The sequence below is a fragment of the Orcinus orca genome, chromosome 2 (assembly GCF_937001465.1).
Source record: "Orcinus orca chromosome 2, mOrcOrc1.1, whole genome shotgun sequence".
Lineage (NCBI taxonomy): Eukaryota > Metazoa > Chordata > Mammalia > Artiodactyla > Delphinidae > Orcinus > Orcinus orca.
In genome coordinates this window covers 190,733,425-190,750,183 of record NC_064560.1, presented here as the reverse complement: position 1 = coordinate 190,750,183, position 16,759 = coordinate 190,733,425, and the positions used below count along the sequence as shown (strand labels likewise).

The 16,759-nt window shown below is 36.5% G+C and overlaps 1 protein-coding gene across 9 annotated transcripts in view; it reads right to left on the bottom strand.

The window, feature by feature from the left end:
• The window catches only part of UNC79 (unc-79 homolog, NALCN channel complex subunit), a 249,702-nt gene that overhangs the window by 192,361 nt on the left and 40,582 nt on the right, over window positions 1–16,759 (bottom strand). For 6 of the 9 annotated variants that reach the window (XM_049706558.1, XM_049706562.1, XM_049706559.1 and 3 more), the window contains 3 exons: window positions 13,214–13,359; window positions 9,173–9,343; window positions 670–762 (listed from right to left, as the gene is read on the bottom strand). In XM_049706558.1, coding sequence (XP_049562515.1) covers window positions 670–762; window positions 9,173–9,343; window positions 13,214–13,359 — 410 coding nt within the window. Of the gene's footprint in view, window positions 1–669; window positions 763–9,172; window positions 9,344–13,213; window positions 13,494–16,759 lie in introns of those variants that run through there. The other 3 variants (XM_049706560.1, XM_049706564.1, XM_049706565.1) reach the window with 1 other exon arrangement.

Here is a 16,759-nt window from a genome sequence, read left to right as displayed (position 1 = left end):
TTTCCAAATGAAAATAAAAACTGAGTTCATATCTTAGCATGTGACTCCAACAGTCAGCCCCGTTTTAGGTCAGTTTCCCAAAGTTCATCTGCAATTACACTGATGAATGGAAATCCAACAGAATATATCAGATTATATCTGTCCCACATTACTAGAAATCAAAGAAACACAGATCAAAATGACATATTACTTTTTATCTGTCCATCTCTATACAAATGTTATAATAACACTCAGTGACAGGTTACAATGTACTTTCACGTATAATTAGTGGGAATGTAACGAACGATTTATGTGCAAGGATATTCATGTGGTGTCAGAGTAGCGAACTCACAAAGTAGTCCCAGTGGTTATCTTTAGTTGTTAGAATTGCAGGTGATTTTTATATTTCTAATTTAATTATTTCTATATATTTATATTCAAGCAATTTCCAGTCAGTGTTCTAAAATTGTGTTCTCAGACATTCTAAAAAGATCAGTAGTCAGCAAGATGACTGCTAATAGCAAGAGGCAAAGGAAATTTATTTCAAGTTGAAAGTCTGTTTTCTAACACATCTCCAGTTTCTATTTACCAAGAGAAGTTCTTCTCACATGAGAATTCCTAGCTTGCTTATTTGATGTCTTATTTAATTATTGGTTTGGAATTACTGAAGCCATCCAAATTTTCACTTACCTGGATTGGATGTGTACTGCATTGCAATCATTAGCATGGATGATGCGGAGAGATTAACGTGGGCAGGAACACCTTCTCTCCTTGAGGAGCCCACTGAAACCAAAATTTTTTTGATTAGACACAATTTATTTATATATATATATTTATATATTTGTACATTTATATTTAGTTGCTACTTTGCATAGAGCATGAGAGCTGAGAAGAAACTTGAAAAAAAATCAATAGAAGTTTTGCATAAATAAAACCACAAAATTTGTCCTAGCCTACAAACGCTACAGTAGTCATTATCATAGGCACATTTAGGGAGAATCTTCAAGGAGCACGAGTAATGCCAGAAGGTAATGTAATCGTTTTATCAGAATTGTACTTAAATGTGATCTCTGTTTCCAAGATGTTTATATCTAGGTAGAAAAGAAAGAAAAAACAGAATCCTCCATGTACCCAAATATAAGGCATATTGAAGGTTATCCAAATAAGAAGGTAAAAATAAAACGTTTTTGAACACGACTTGAATGTATTAACTTTAAGAGATGCAGATGAAAGAGTCTACTTTTAATAGGTACCATATGCATTCAGTTATATCAATGTTAAAATTAGTTTCAACTCTCACCTATCATTAAACAATTTTATTCAAACCTTCACATGTAACTTCATCATCAGCATCTTAATCACCATGACAATCACTTTTTTAGTTTTCCAGAGCTTACCATCTTCACATCCACCTGAGTTGTTTGAAATACAGCACTTTTTGAATCTGTGAATAATGCTGTTGCTGGACATTTTATCCTATCCCGCAGTATTCAATCACAAAGTCAGTTGGTTTCTTCAAAATTCATCTTTTAGTCGTATAATTGTGATCTCCATGTGATAACCACTTACATACTGCTTTTAAGAGACATCTTTAAGTGGCTTGTTTAGGATGACATCCAATACTGTATTAACTTTCTTTCTCTTTCTTTTTTAATAGAGGGTATCAGGTAACCTCTATAAGCATCCAGAACTATCACTGATGGAGGTCATTTGGGGTAATATGTTGTCCCCAGAGTACTTTATTATTCTAAACACAGTAACTGAGAAAGGACTCAAATATAAAATGAATTCCTTTTCTCAGGATAATTGCAGGAATAGCAGAAACCTCTCCTTAGAGCTGGGCTCCTATAGCAAATTGTCGAGAAAGCATGAACAGAACAGTAAACAGTGACTATAACACCCTCAAAAAGTCAACTCTCAATTTCCAACACATACTGCAGAAGACCATCAACATAGACAACAAGAAAAAAGCAGATAACCCTAAAATCTGCTTTATTTTAAAGTATTAAAGTGCAATGTGTGGGAATAGTATCTCACCTACAACCAACAAGAATAAGGCAACTTATAATAAAACACAGGTATAAAAGAATCATTAAAGCACTAATAAAAGGTTTGTTGTATAGTAAAGTAGAGAAGACAAAAAAAAATTTAACATGATTCTTCTTTTTAACGTAAAACACTGAGCACCACAATGGACAGTGGCTTTACAATAGTTTTACAGAAATAAACAAACAAATAAAACAGATCTATAATTAAGTTCCATTTACCTGAGTTTGCTTTTATTAGTAACTTACTGCTGGGCTGCTGCTAACCCACTAAGCAGGTGATATTCAGGTACATAAATTAGTTTGGTTATACAATATAAATAAAAATTAGTTATTATACAAAGATGTGAGGATCAGCTCACTGCTCTTAGATGTTAAAGCTGATTAATCAAATACGATTAATCAAGGAAAACAATCTTTGTGCCAAATCCTAAAGAACAAGATTCAGTTTCTCTCAGAGTTTAGACAGGGAGGTGGTTCAAATTCAGCTTCCAGGGCCCCATACCTAGAGAGTCTAACTCAATCAGTTTGGAAGCAGGAAAGCTACATGTTTAATAAGGACATCAAGTGATTCTGACCAAGTGGGCCTTGGAGCTGCATTTGAGAAGTACTACTACAGGAATGAGAACAAGAAAGGAAATACTCAGTAAGGTGTCCAAGTGTAGGAGGAATAATTGCATGCCCTTGTGTTCTTTCTTTAAGGGGGAAAAAAGCAAAAGAAAGTGTAGTCTTTGACATACGCAAGGAAAAATAATTATATGTATACTATATCCATTCCTTTTGGGACAAGTGTTTTCACCTTCGTTTAAACTCATTTCAAATTTTTAAACTGTAAGTGTTTCTAAAAAATGAAAACTACTTATTAAGGTAGGCTGAGAAGCACTGTGCCTGGAGGCCTTTAAAAATGGGAGAGATGGGACTTCCCTGGTGGTCCAGTGGGTGGGACTCCACGCACCCAGTGCAGGGGGCCCGAGTTTGATCCCTGGTTGGGGAACTGGATCTTGCATGCATGCCACAGCTAGGAGTTCGTATGCTGCAACTAAAAGATCCCGTGTGCTGCAGCTAAGACCCGGTGCAGCCAAAATAAATAAATAAATAAATATTTAAAAAAAAAAAAAAAGGGAGAGATGCCCAAATGTCTCAGATGATTTAGATGAAGTTCATTTCGAGAACAGGACAAATGGCTCGGTGACCTCTGCATGTCCCCCCTACCCCTACAAATCTACGCTCTCCCTCAAGAATGGTCAGCCACAAAGCCAAGAGTGCTCCCGTGGCTCCAGCCCTCAGAAACTGGCTCCAATATTTCTATAAACAGACAGCGCCTTGCAATTTCATAGCTTTCTAACAGACTGAACAAAATCACCACAATTCTAATTTAATAAACATGCAGAGGCACACATCATTTATTGAATCTTGTTAAAAAGGCACGAGGCAAACAGATGTGCAGCTTGTCCCCATGAGGGTGTCTAAGGTCAAAGCTACACACGATGGAAGGAAGCAGAGAAGTAATAAAAATAAGAAAATTTTACATTTAATGTTGTGCTCAGAAAATACAATTAAGTTTTAAGACCTATTCCCTGATCTTCCTAGCACCACCAAAACAATCATTACCACCATCCCCTCCTTCTATGAACAATAACAATTTCTTAATCTGTTTCTGCATTTTATAATTCCTAACGTGTTATCATGTATAGCTCTTATATGATTCTCATTAAAAAAAAATGTATATGGGAAAAACCATCTTATAAACGAGAAACCAAATTTTGCATGTGAACACCAACCTAATTATTAGGACTACAGCCTGTCACTTGACTTCACAGCTAATGTGCTAGTCACTTATTTATTCACAGAGTATTTTTCTTTTCAGTATCCAGACATTGTTCTAGGCCCTTGAGACACAGCCATAAATAAGATAGGCAAGTCTTTGTCTTTATGAAGCTTAAATGCTAGAGCTGTGCTATCCAATATAGTAGCCACATGTGGTTAAATTTAAACTAATTAAAAGTAAACTAAATTAAAAATCTCTCTCTCACTAGATACATTTTCAAGTGTTCAGTTGCCACATGTGGCTAGCGGCTATTCTACTGGACAGCACAGAATTTTATATAACATTTCCATCATTGCAGAAAGTTCTGTGGACAGCACTATTTCAGAGGAACAGGCAAACAAATACCTGTGAAGAAATATAAAGCAGGGCAAGGGAATATGTAGAAAGCAATGGAAGGTCCTATTTTAGCTTGAGAGTAAGGAAGGACCTCTGGGAAGACTATGATGCTTGAGCTGAGACCTGAAGGGAATGAGGAAGCAAATCATGTGACCATTTGCACAAAGGGCTTTTGACACAGAGGAAAAGCAAAAGCTTGGTGCCTTTATGAAACTGCAGAAAGGCCAATATGGACAGAGCAGAGTGAACATTAGCAGACACAAGTGATGAAGTAGTAAGATAAGCAGGGCCCACATCACAAGGCAGAGGGCCTTGTGGGCCACGGAAGGGTGTTGAATTTGATTTGTAGGAGTGATTGGAGGCTATTACACGTTTTCGAAGAGGCAAGTGACATGATCTGACTCACATGTTTGGAGGATAGCTCTGGCTTTTTGGTGGAGAGCAGGCTGTAGGGGGGCTAAGAGTAGAAGCATGGAGACCAGACCAGAAGCTACTGGTCTGGTCCAGATGAGATGAGAGACAGTGGTAAGAAGTGGTCTGAATTGAAATATATTTAAATAAACCCCTCTAGTCTTATACCTTTTTAAGGGGTAAAGGTAAGGGAATCACCTGGGAAGAAGAAAAACATTCTGATGCCAGTTCTACCATATGACAGAACCATTTCCTGTGCTGCCTGGATTAGCAAGTGGCCTCTGTTTGTGTAAGCAGAGGTAACTGTGTTCCATGGGATAGGGTTTGAGCATAAGATACCTGTGCTGTCAGAAGGTCATATCACTTCAACATAAAGGGAGGACTAAGACACCATGAACCTGAAGTCTATGTAGCATTAAAATATGTGCAGATTGGTAGATTAATAAAAAGTCATAGAGACAGGATTGCCCATCAACACTGCAGAGGTGTTCTGTCAGGTTCTATGAGATCAAAACCTGACATAGCAATTACCGTTGTTATACAACACACTCTAGGGGAAGAAAATCCCAAGCCTCAGCAGATGGTCCATTATTATTTCAAGCAATATTTAAGATGATAAAATTTCAGGACAACATGTGATTTTGAGCAGAATGTTGGAATTAGTTGCAATGGGATTTGACATGTCCGTTATTTGACTGAGTGTTACACATTGATATAACATCAGACAATATTCAAAGGTCATTCCCATATGTTATGTCATGGTCTTCACAACAAACATTGTGATGTAGACAAGTGAGGTTATGATTATTCACAAATTTACAGCTAAAGAAACTAAAGTTTGATAAGGTTGAGAGAGTCAGCCTACAATTCAGCCCTTCTGGATTCCTATTCCAAAACATTTCCCACAATTCAATAATAAAGCTCTTAAAGTATAGTAAGGTCTACTTTATAAAAACAATCATTAGCTAATAAAACAGATTTTATATATAAAAGATTATTTAAATACCATCAATATCTTGTGTTGGTATTTTACTGTCTTTTTTCTATTATCTTTACTTATTAGTGTTTGGAAGATCATAGAACATAACACATATCCTCTGTAGTAGCAATAGAACAAAAAAATGATACAGGGCCAATGGTTTGGAAGCAGACCTTCAATTAAATCATACAATTGCTTTTAATTCAATGCAAAGATCTAAATGAACCTCTTTTTTTACCTGAGGATGAGTGATTTTTGAGGAAATTTAAGTTGGAAAAGAAACTAGATGAGACTGCACAGTTCAGGATACCAAGATACCGCTAGAAGGCTCTTTCACTGATTTAATTGTTCAGCTTTACTATTCACTTTAAAATAATGTATCCTACATCACATAATGTTCATTTGGGACCCGCTTTTTCTTTTCTCTGCCAAAATATCATCTTCCCAACATCCATATTTCAATTTGGTCCACAAATCACAGAACCTTTGTGGAAAAAGAGAGGTTTCCATGGTGAAATGCAAATGACTTTTTCAATTCTTAGTAACTCCTTTAATATATAAACAAAGCCTATTGCACACATGTGGAATAAAAACAAGTGTATCTTAATATATACACAAGGAAAGAGTTAACAAGAAAAGGTTATGTCAAAGGAAATTTTTACAATAAATTGCAGTTTGCTCTGCAGCACCTCAAAGGAGTTATTTAAAATAAAAGCACAGTACTTGGTTTAATGACAAAAATGACATAAAAGACATAACTGATATACATGCAAGGCTCTTAAACTGAAGGAGCTGCAATACCTCATTAGGTCCACTTGAGAGCTCAGACTTTCATCTTCTAAGTCCTTAATGATATAATCATTTAACACCTGAAAAACTGTCCATGTATTACATTTGACCTTGTGAATACCATACCAAAGAGATAAAAGCCTTTTTGTCTTAAAGACTTTATCAAATACTCAGAAAATGCAACATCCTTCATCTCAGGCCTGAAATAAAAATATTCTCGAAGAAGTTAAATGCTCCCCTCTTGTTCTGGTCAGAATTTCTACACACTGAAACAACTTCCAAAAATAAAACCAACCTGGGTGCAAACAACAGGCACACATTCTCACATCAATTCAGTTTGACTTGATTAATCTGGAGCTCAATTCCCTCCATCTTTGGATCTATGTCCTTTGTATCTACTCTATGAAGGAATAAGTACAAAAGAAATGCCTGAATCGTTTAATAGAATTTGGCTTTAAAGATTAGTACCACAATTTCTTTTCAAAGATTTAAAGATGATACAGACTGGCTACTGTTGAACTATAGGAATAGTGATGAGAAACGAGAAAGTCAGAACTAGGAGACTAAAACCAGAGCAGCAAAATAAATGAACCAGATCAGTGATTGCATTGGAGGAAGATATGTGCCTCTTACGTAAAATAAGATTGATGTTATTTAACCTAGAATTATTAAGACAGAAATAACCTTAGAGATGGAACATTATTTTCTAAACCTCTCCTTTACAGTAAAAAAAAAATGGAGACAGAAATGACTTGTCCCTACCCTTTAAACGAACACCAAGCTACTCCACTAATAAGCACTAAAATTTTCACACAATTTTTGTAAACTCAACTTACTATTTTGTTCTCCTTAGTTGCCAAGTTTACACTTTTAAATAAGTAAGGATTCCAATGTGACTACAAGGCATGTTTGGGGGTCTGTTTCTAATTAAGCAGAAATTAATAATCAAGGGTGAAGAAACAAGTTGCCAGCTGTCACATGCTCGTTTGCTCTTTATAACTTCAAGGGCCTGAAATACGCACTACATCTCCCAAAATTATTAACTTATTTCTAAGAAGGAAGGATACAGTGAATTTACACTCATTATTAGAAAGATACAGCCTCACCTGCTATTCTTAAAAGAAAAAACTTTCTATGCTTAAGTTTAACAGTTAACATACTTATTAAAAAAAATACAGGGGTGCTTCCCTGGTGGCGCAGTGGTTGAGAGTCCGCCTGCCGATGCAGGGGACACGGGTTCGTGCCCCGGTCCGGGAAGATCCCACATGCCGTGGAGCGGCTGGGCCCGTGAGCCATGGCCGCTGAGCCTGCGCATCCGGAGCCTGCGCTCCGCAACAGGAGAGGCCACAACAGTGAGAGGCCCACGTTCCGCAAAAAAAAAAAAAAAAAAAAATACAACTATGCAATCCTAAGGCTGTATCCATAAGCAAGTACTTGTCAATAAGGATACACAGAACCAAAAAAGAGAACGATCAAATATTCTATTACTTGAACAGTATAATCAGTCTGCTAATTTTTTAAATAGCTCTATAATTTAGGCAGAAGTCAGACTCTTTGTTTAAAAGACATGAAAATTACAATTCCATAGCTAAAATTAAACTGAATTGTAAAATAAGTAAATGTGGCTCAAAGGTACATATGTTTACCAACTGTTATTACAAAGCAACAACTTTAATAAGATCATAAAAGTACATAACATTAAAACAGTGAAAAATGATCTCTAGGAATTGAATGTGACCAACACAGGCATTATTATAGAACAAGAGTTGAGGGAAGGAGAGAAGTAAACTAACACTTATTGAACACTAGGCATTGTGCTAGCACTCTATCAACATTCCAGTTAATCATCTCAATTGTCACAGCGACCTTATGAGGCAGTATTATCATTATTCTCATTTTACAGGTAAGAAACAGAAAGGTTAGGTAACTTGCCTAAGCTCACACAGCTAGTTGGTAGCAGAGCTGTGATTTGAATCTAGATATGTTTGACTCCTAAACCCATAATCTTTTCAGATTATCCACTGAAACGTAAATTAATTAATCACCCATTTCTTTTAAAAAATACTTTAGCAGGACTTTGATCATAAAAAACACAACCCAACTTATTTTTTTCTCTCTGTTATCACATCTGGAAAGCCTGCAGAATTAAGTTTATAAAAGTGAAACAGAATTCATATCGATTCCATGTTTATAAGAGTACCTTGCACATGAGTTGTAAATTTCAGCTTTTTACGAAGTGTTTTCATAAATTTTGACTTGTTTTGTCATCACAACACCCCTGTGAGGGAAAGCTGATGATATCATCATTCTGGAGATGAGGTTTCAACTATGTCAGTCGCCCAACCTCACATCATACGTCAGATTACAGATAGAACTGAGACCACAGGAGATCTACATATCCTGATTCTATCCATTGCTCTTCCCGACACACCCTACTTCTTTCAGATGCAAAAGATAAGAATTACTACATCAAAGGCAGCACTTTGCTCCACCCTTTTTTCTAAAGTAGCCAAAAAATATCATAATTTATATGGAGGAAATACAGACTGTGCCTTGACATGTTCCTTCTTCCTATCCAATAAGATCAAACTATGTGAATACAACAGTTCTAAGGTATAATTGTATTTTCATTTCTTTGATGTTCACCATACTATTCATGCTGAAATAACTGCATTTAAATCAAAGCACATGTATACAGCAAGTGATTCCATTATAATCTTGAAAATCTGTAGCCTAAACAGCAAAAGCAATTTCCATTCACACAACACATAAAAATAATCTAGTATTAGGTAAGACCGAACTTACATATAGCCATTGGTAGAAAAGATGTGCTGAGATATTCAATAATATCCTTGTGCAGAAACGGAGGAAAGGTAGCTAAAGTTGATATCATCGTGTAGGGCAAAGTACTCAGAATATCATCATTGAGAAAGGGGAGCAAACACGTAGTTGTATAAAATATTGACTGTCCAAGATCTACAAAACAAAATGAAGTAATCAGTCACTGAATATTTTGCCATCTAACAAAAAATGCTAATTTTACATTTTAAGTTTTTATGAACTGGTTTAAATTATAAGCAACCATCACTCCCTTCCTATCAAGAGTTCTGCAGAGTGCGTACACAGTCTTTGATGAATGATTGCATTAAGAAATATACAGGGCTTCCCTGGTGGCACAGTGGTTGAGAGTCCGCCTGCCGATGCAGGGGACATGGGTTCGTGCCCCGGTCCGGGAAGATCCCACATGCTGCGGAGCGGCTGGGCCCGTGAGCCATGGCCGCTGAGCCTGCGCGTCCGGAGCCTGTGCTCCGCAGCGGGAGAGGCCCACGTACCGCAAAAAAAAATATATATATATACAGTTGATTCATGAAGAACACAGGTTTGAACTGTGTGGGTCCACTTACACATGGATTTTTTCAATAAATAAAGTACCTGTATCTTCATTTTACAGATCTTTAAATCAACTAAGTGTGGGGAAACGTTTGTGTTCAATTAGAGATCACAGTAAGTGGAACCCAAAGAACTAGGGTTTGAGTCCTGATTCTATCCAAACTGTTTCAGCTCCCTGCCCTTAGGTGAGTCATTTATCAATTCCTTTGTTTTTGAGGCAGAGAGAGCAACAGAGATTGCAGATTTTCAACTGTATGGGGGCTCAGTGCCCCTAACCCCACAGGTTGCTCGAGGGTCAACCATATCTATGATGTGAGCTTTTCCTCAACACCTTATCCATCTTCAGCAGTACTTGGTATTCATATTACTCCCTGATTTCATAAATTAAAAGCACTTTCCAAGTGATTAACAAATCTTGAAATCCTTCCAGCATTCTTACCTCCGTTACATTTTACACAAGATCACTGTGGCACAGCGATGTTAAATTATTTTCTCACGGGAATTTTTAGAAAAGTCAAGGGCAAGACTGGAAATAAAACCACGCTATTTCTGCTCCATCGACCAACAATCCTCCTACATCTGGAGTCCTGGGCAATGAAGTAATCTGCGTCTTCCAGCACAGCGGCAGATTCAGCACGCACCAAAGAAAGGAAGCCGTAAACTGATACTGCATGACCCTGCGCACTCAGTTATCAATTATCACAGAAGGACGTGCCACCTAATAATAATCTTTCTAGCAACATTTTTAAGTGATAGGAACAGTACCTACCTCACTTCATTAGAAGGATTGTTAGGAGGTTTAAATGAGAAAAACGTAAAGTGCTTAACATAGCACCTAATGTGTGCTCCACAAATATTAGATATTATTATGAATATTAATATTGTTATTACTATTACCTGCACAAGGAGTAAAAATAGAGGACATTCAAAAACTCATAACGATTTAGCTTTAGAATGCATGTAAACCAAATCCCATTATACTGAATATATATTTTGATGTCTCTGGATCTCCTGATATACAGGTCATCAGCCAAGACTTGACAATGAAGACTTTTTCTCATTTTCACGTCCATTATAAAAGAAAATTATTAGACTTGTTTGTCTTGTAGCAGATGCACCTTCTTTGTGCTATTTTGATGCCTAATGTTAATTCTGATTATCATTAGAATTAATATGCCACCTCAACAAGCAATCAGCTGACAGCTGAGAGGATGTGACCACACTGCCCACTGGGGAGTGAGGGTCAGTCAACCTTGGGCTCAAATTGATAAAATCGAACATTCACAAGTTTATTCCTAAGAACTGACTGAGCCTGTGCACATAAGACACCTCAGCTGCCTTTTAGCCTAGTTACAGAACATTGGCACTGAAAGGAACCTGAAGCCCCCCTGGAATATTTTTCAAATGAGGAGACTGAGGCCCAGAGAAGGGAAGTGATTGCCCAAGATCACCTGAGAGTTAGTAGCTGAACTGCAACAAAAATGCAGCTCTGGGGCTTCCCTGGTGGCGCGGTGGTTGAGTCCGCCTGCCGATGCAGGGGACATGGGTTTGTGCCCCGGTCCGGGAAGATCCCACATGCCACTGGGTCCGTGAGCCATGGTCGCTGAGCCTGCGCATCCGGAGCCTGTGCTCCGCAACGGGAGAGGCCACAACAGTGAGAGGCCCACGTACCGCAAGAAAAAAAAAAAAAATGCAGCTCTGCTGGGTACAGTGCAAGTGCAGTGGTTCTCAAACTTGGTGTACAGAAGAATCACCCAGAGAGCTAGTTAAAAATTCAGATCCTCAGGACCCACCCCTCAGTCATTCTTATTTAGAAGTTCCAGCTTGAGAACCAGAATTCCACGTTCGGAACTCCCTCGGAAAGTCTGATGTCATTCAGATCAAAACAGGGTTGTATTGGTTTTTAACCTCTAAGGGATGGTCTAGTGAGTTTTTCCTATCTTCTAAGATCTGTTATGCAGAACACAGCCTATAGATAACAGTAAAGAGGAAGGTCACAAAATAGCTGTGGGTAAAAGAGCAAAAATACAAATAATCCCCCCTGAAATTGTCACAATTTACACATTAACTGCAGTTAAATGGGCTGTGAGATACCAAAGTGAATGCTTTTATCTTAATCAAGGGGCCCTAACTCAGTGGCCCATCCCAAGACCAGGCAGGTAGTCACAAAGGAAAAGCACTGACAAGTTCACCACCATGGCAAGCTCCGGGAATATTACATTCAAAGAGTCATCTCCTTTAAGTTCTGAGCTGGGATGGGATCACAATAAAAGTGACTAGACTCAAACAGCTACAAAATTGTACAATAAGCAAACTCACAAGTTTCTACATTTTTTTATATTCACTGTTATACAGAATTGTAAATATAAGAAAAAACAAATTAATAATCATTATTTCATCATTTTTATAAAAGAAGATTTCTCTTTTAAGTTCAGAACACATCTTACTAAATAAACCATTAAGCATTCTCTTAGGAAAGTTAGCAATAATTAAAAGACAAAATAACCTCCACCACCCACCCATTTCTGAAATTCCAATTATTTGGACAGTGAAACTTTGGTTATCATACCTCCATGGACCAAATTATCAGTGCTTTAAAGTTAAGACAACTGGTGTATTAAAAGCTCATTTGCTGCAAAAGTCATTTTTCTTACTGTATGATTTTTCATTTGATTCTCCCAAATATAATATTGAATACTTAAGCAGTAGATATTATTGTGCTCCTTTTTATGGGTTAGAAGAATTTGGTAAGCATGTAAGATAATGAAATTTACTAAAGACACACAGTAGAAAGAGGAAGAGTTAAGAAAAGAAGCATGCTCTTAGGCTTCTGTCCTAAAGCACCACTAAGACTGTGTAGTGTATACCATACACGGCATGCATATACTATATATGGCATATAGCACCACTATACACTGTACCACTTGGTCAACACTTTCTAATAACTATTGATTGTTTGTTAAATTTGGAAGAGTTCTTAGAGATTTCTTATTATCTAACCTCCTGGGTTTAAAGACAGGAAAAATGAGTCCCGGAGAGATTCTGTGATTTGCTCCCAAAAATCACAGAATTAGTCAGTGGATATGACGTGCCCTTTAAGCTCCACCTCATACATTTTCTGCAGGGCAAGTTTTTAAAACTTAACCCCCAAATCGTAATTTCAACCAGAGTCTCCCTGATAAGCAGATCAGGGGAGAATATGTAAGTTCCTTTTATAGTCTTCCTCCTTTCTCAAGCCCATTCCCCCCACCCACGGGGGGACCCACTTGGGTAACATCCCTCTGGCCATAAAACAGCAAAAAATGATAAGAAGGGAAACACCATAATTAAGTTTCAGTGTAAGAAAGGTTTTAGCCACACAAAGACCTTTCAAGCAATTTATTATAATAACAACAACGGTCTCTAGCATCTATAAACATACATGTACATTTTCAAAAGTTTTGATTAAATGCTCACCATGTTGGCCATGCTGTAGTAAAGGAACTAGATCCAGGAGAGTCACCAAAGTCACGTAGAGGCCTTGATAGTCCAAAGAAGGGTAGTCTGACAAGTGAGCATCACGACTTTGCAGGCCACGTTCAGAGGGAGCATCTCGCAGGACGCTGTAAAGGAGGGAGCGAGTAACAGTAGGGTTGATGGAACTGACCTGCGGTCTTAGAGATGGGGTGAGTGGGAATGGCACAGGAAAAAGACACATGGTCATGGGCACTGTCAAATTGGAGGCATCTTGGTTTTCCTTCTTCCCTGTGCGGGACAAAATGCTGTTGGGGGGACAAAGAAAAAAAAGAGACAACAAAGACACAAAGAACAGCACATTACATTGAAATGACACTCTAAAACAAATAATAAAACACCAGATACATCCCACATGAGATGCAATTGCCACACCAGCAGCATCTACAAATCTAGTACGGGTCGCAGAGCTTCATGCGCAGAGATACCAATAACGTAAGGCTTATTTTGTGGAAGTTGCATTGCATCTCATGTGTTATCTGGCTAGTAAGGAGCAAAAATATAAAAATGCATGTTTCAGTGCCAAACCCATGTTTTACAGTTTATTGATTCGATGAAGGCGAGGTTTCCGGAAAGGAAGAATGATGGCTTTGTCTAATGAGTTAGAGCTTTCATTGCTAATTAAAAGGAGCTTTCAAAGCAAAGGAAGTTTTCAGCAAGACTGTCTTAATCAGGTAAAGAAAAACTTGCAAAATATAGGTATGGCACTTGCAGAAACATGTTTTAGCAAAGAATAAACATGTGTGTTTATTAAGAGAGTCTTAAAAATCACATGTTTATTGCATCAAAATAATGTCTATATGTATATTATGATACTGTTTCATGACATTCTGTCAGTATCATTTGAGATAATGAAGTTTAAACAGGCATATGAATTTAGAAATAATACATATTTCTAAAATGTTAGCTAAACTACATTGGAAAAGCTATAAAATAATATAGAGTAGATGGTCCATAGCATATGTTTGTGAACTAATGATAATGGTTATTTATGTGTGTTTTTTAAATTTTGCATGTTGGGGAGGAAACATTTTATTTTATGAATACAAACAGAGATTTATTAAATAGTTACCTTCAAAATTCTAAAGACTAAGCAAGCAGTATCTGTCATATAGCTGCACGTCATACAATAAGATCTCATATATATATTACTGCTGCTACTTACGTTATTATTCAACAAAACTCACTAAAAACTAAAGGAAAGATAATTTACAAAGTTAAAAAAATTTTAATGGAAGTAAAAAGAAATTCTTAAAAATAAATTGGCTTTCTTTTAGCACTAATTTTTAAATAAAAACCTTTTAGTAAAAGCAATAAAGCAGAAAAGTTGCTAATTTAAAAATAGAAGAAATGACTGCTTAGCCAAATGTTTAGTTTTTTTTAATTAGGTTATACTATTTAATCATTAAGACATTATAATGGTAATATCTACACATTATACTGGTAATATCTGCTGCACTTACAAAGTGCTTTGATATAGTACACTTCGATGTTAATCAAAACAGATAACAATTTATAAATGTTTCATTACATAGAAATAATCTTATCTTACACTTATTCTATGTGCATCAAACATTACTAAGTTCTTAGTTAATGATATTACATTTACAATTTTACAGTGGTGTGAAGAACTGGTTAGTGTCAAGCATGCTCGCTATTTCAAATTTACATTTATTTTTATTTATTCTTAGTGCAAAATATGTTACAATGTAAGAAAAATGACTACATGCTTTTTATTTGCCATGTGCCTAATTTACCTCGATTTCCTTTGTCTTCTGTTACCCAATGTCCAGGGAAAAACAATTAATAATAATAAAAATAACTTCAGAATAGTTATATAATACTTCTTAGCAATAAATAACTTAAGATTTAGTGTAACTTTTTTATTTTTAAAGGGATTTAATTTACCTTTTTTGTGTGTGATGTATTTAACTTTGTAAGCATATACTTTACAATGGGATAATATCAACATTCCAGTTACCCCTGCCTGCCTACATCTATTATAAATACCATCAGACTTTATACTTTCCTCATATAACTCAATTACTCCTAAAAGTACCCCCTTTAAATGTTATATTCTTGATAAACCCACTCACCAAAAATCTGTTTTAAACCTGTAGGATTTTATCCCACTGAAAATTCCCTTAAAATCACAATGGATGTAAGTCAGAAATATTATTTCCCAAACTTCAGCCCTAAATTAGCCTACTACCAACATCCTTCTAAAATTGCAACATGTGGCTCTTATAGAAGTGGCATGGAAAAACAATACTTTGCCTTAGAGAATAAAATTAGTTGTAGAGCATACATTAATGCTTTTCTCTAAATTAAGTACATTGCTCTCATCAAACTTTTCCTTGGTGGGGGAAATATAGCACATTATTCTTTTCAAATACACAGTAGTATTTTTCCAAAGTTTGATATAATTTAACAAACATTAGTGCAATCAACTTTGGAGGCTCTACATTGGTATTTTTCCCTTCCTGTATATGCAGGGTTTCCAAATGATAGCAGCACCAACTTCATATACGTAGGGAAGAAAAAACGTCAGCACTGAAACAGTAAACTTCTTTCTCACTGCTTTTAGATTTAATAAGTAGGTGATTGAGAAAAAATGGCTGAAGATGAATAATCCATGAAACCAGTTTTAAATTACCATTCATGTTTCAATGTAAGGAAATGTTTTCATTTGTGCAAAAACTTAAGAAGGGCTCATGAATAAATGTACAATGCATTGTGATTTCATGATGTTTTGTGAAGTTTATTCATTAAAAAAAGGAAACTTATTTCCCCAACCAAACTGTCTAAATTGGGAATAATAAAACCATCTTCCCCATCTGAGATTCTTTCCCAGAGGTCTGTACACCCAACCAAAAAGAATATTAAGAATGCCCTGCTCAGAAGAGTCTGACCCAGCAGACAACTCTTCACCTTTCCTCTTCACTCCTGAGATCCTCTTTAGCAAGCATTTACTTCCAACATCAAGAGAAACCAAGAGAAGAGGAACACCGTGGGTGTGGGGAAAGATGAGGAGTCGCCCTGAGGTATCTATAGCACAGAAAATTAATGTCATATAAACTTTCTATAAGATTATGAACTTTGACATTTGAATTAGATCTACGCACTTCATAAAATTTACTTGATTATGCTGTGCGCTAACGCTACTCTGTGGACAATAAATCAGTCATTTGAAGGTCTGTATTTTGTTCCTAAGCCATTAGAAATTAGAATTCAATTAAGATATCGAACTGAAACTAGAATCCCTTTTAAAAACATATTAAACATTTACTAAAGAGTTAGCAGCAAGTAGCTTTCTCCAAACTCAATGACTTTTTTAAAAAGATTGTATGTGCTAGCAGTTCGAATGGCACCAGAAGAGTGATCTGGGGGAAGGAATTCCAAAAGAATGTTTGAAATAGGAAGACTAGAAGAAAGCCTTTAAATGTTCTCCCAGATAAAAGGCAAGATCCCTATAGAAGACCTTAGATG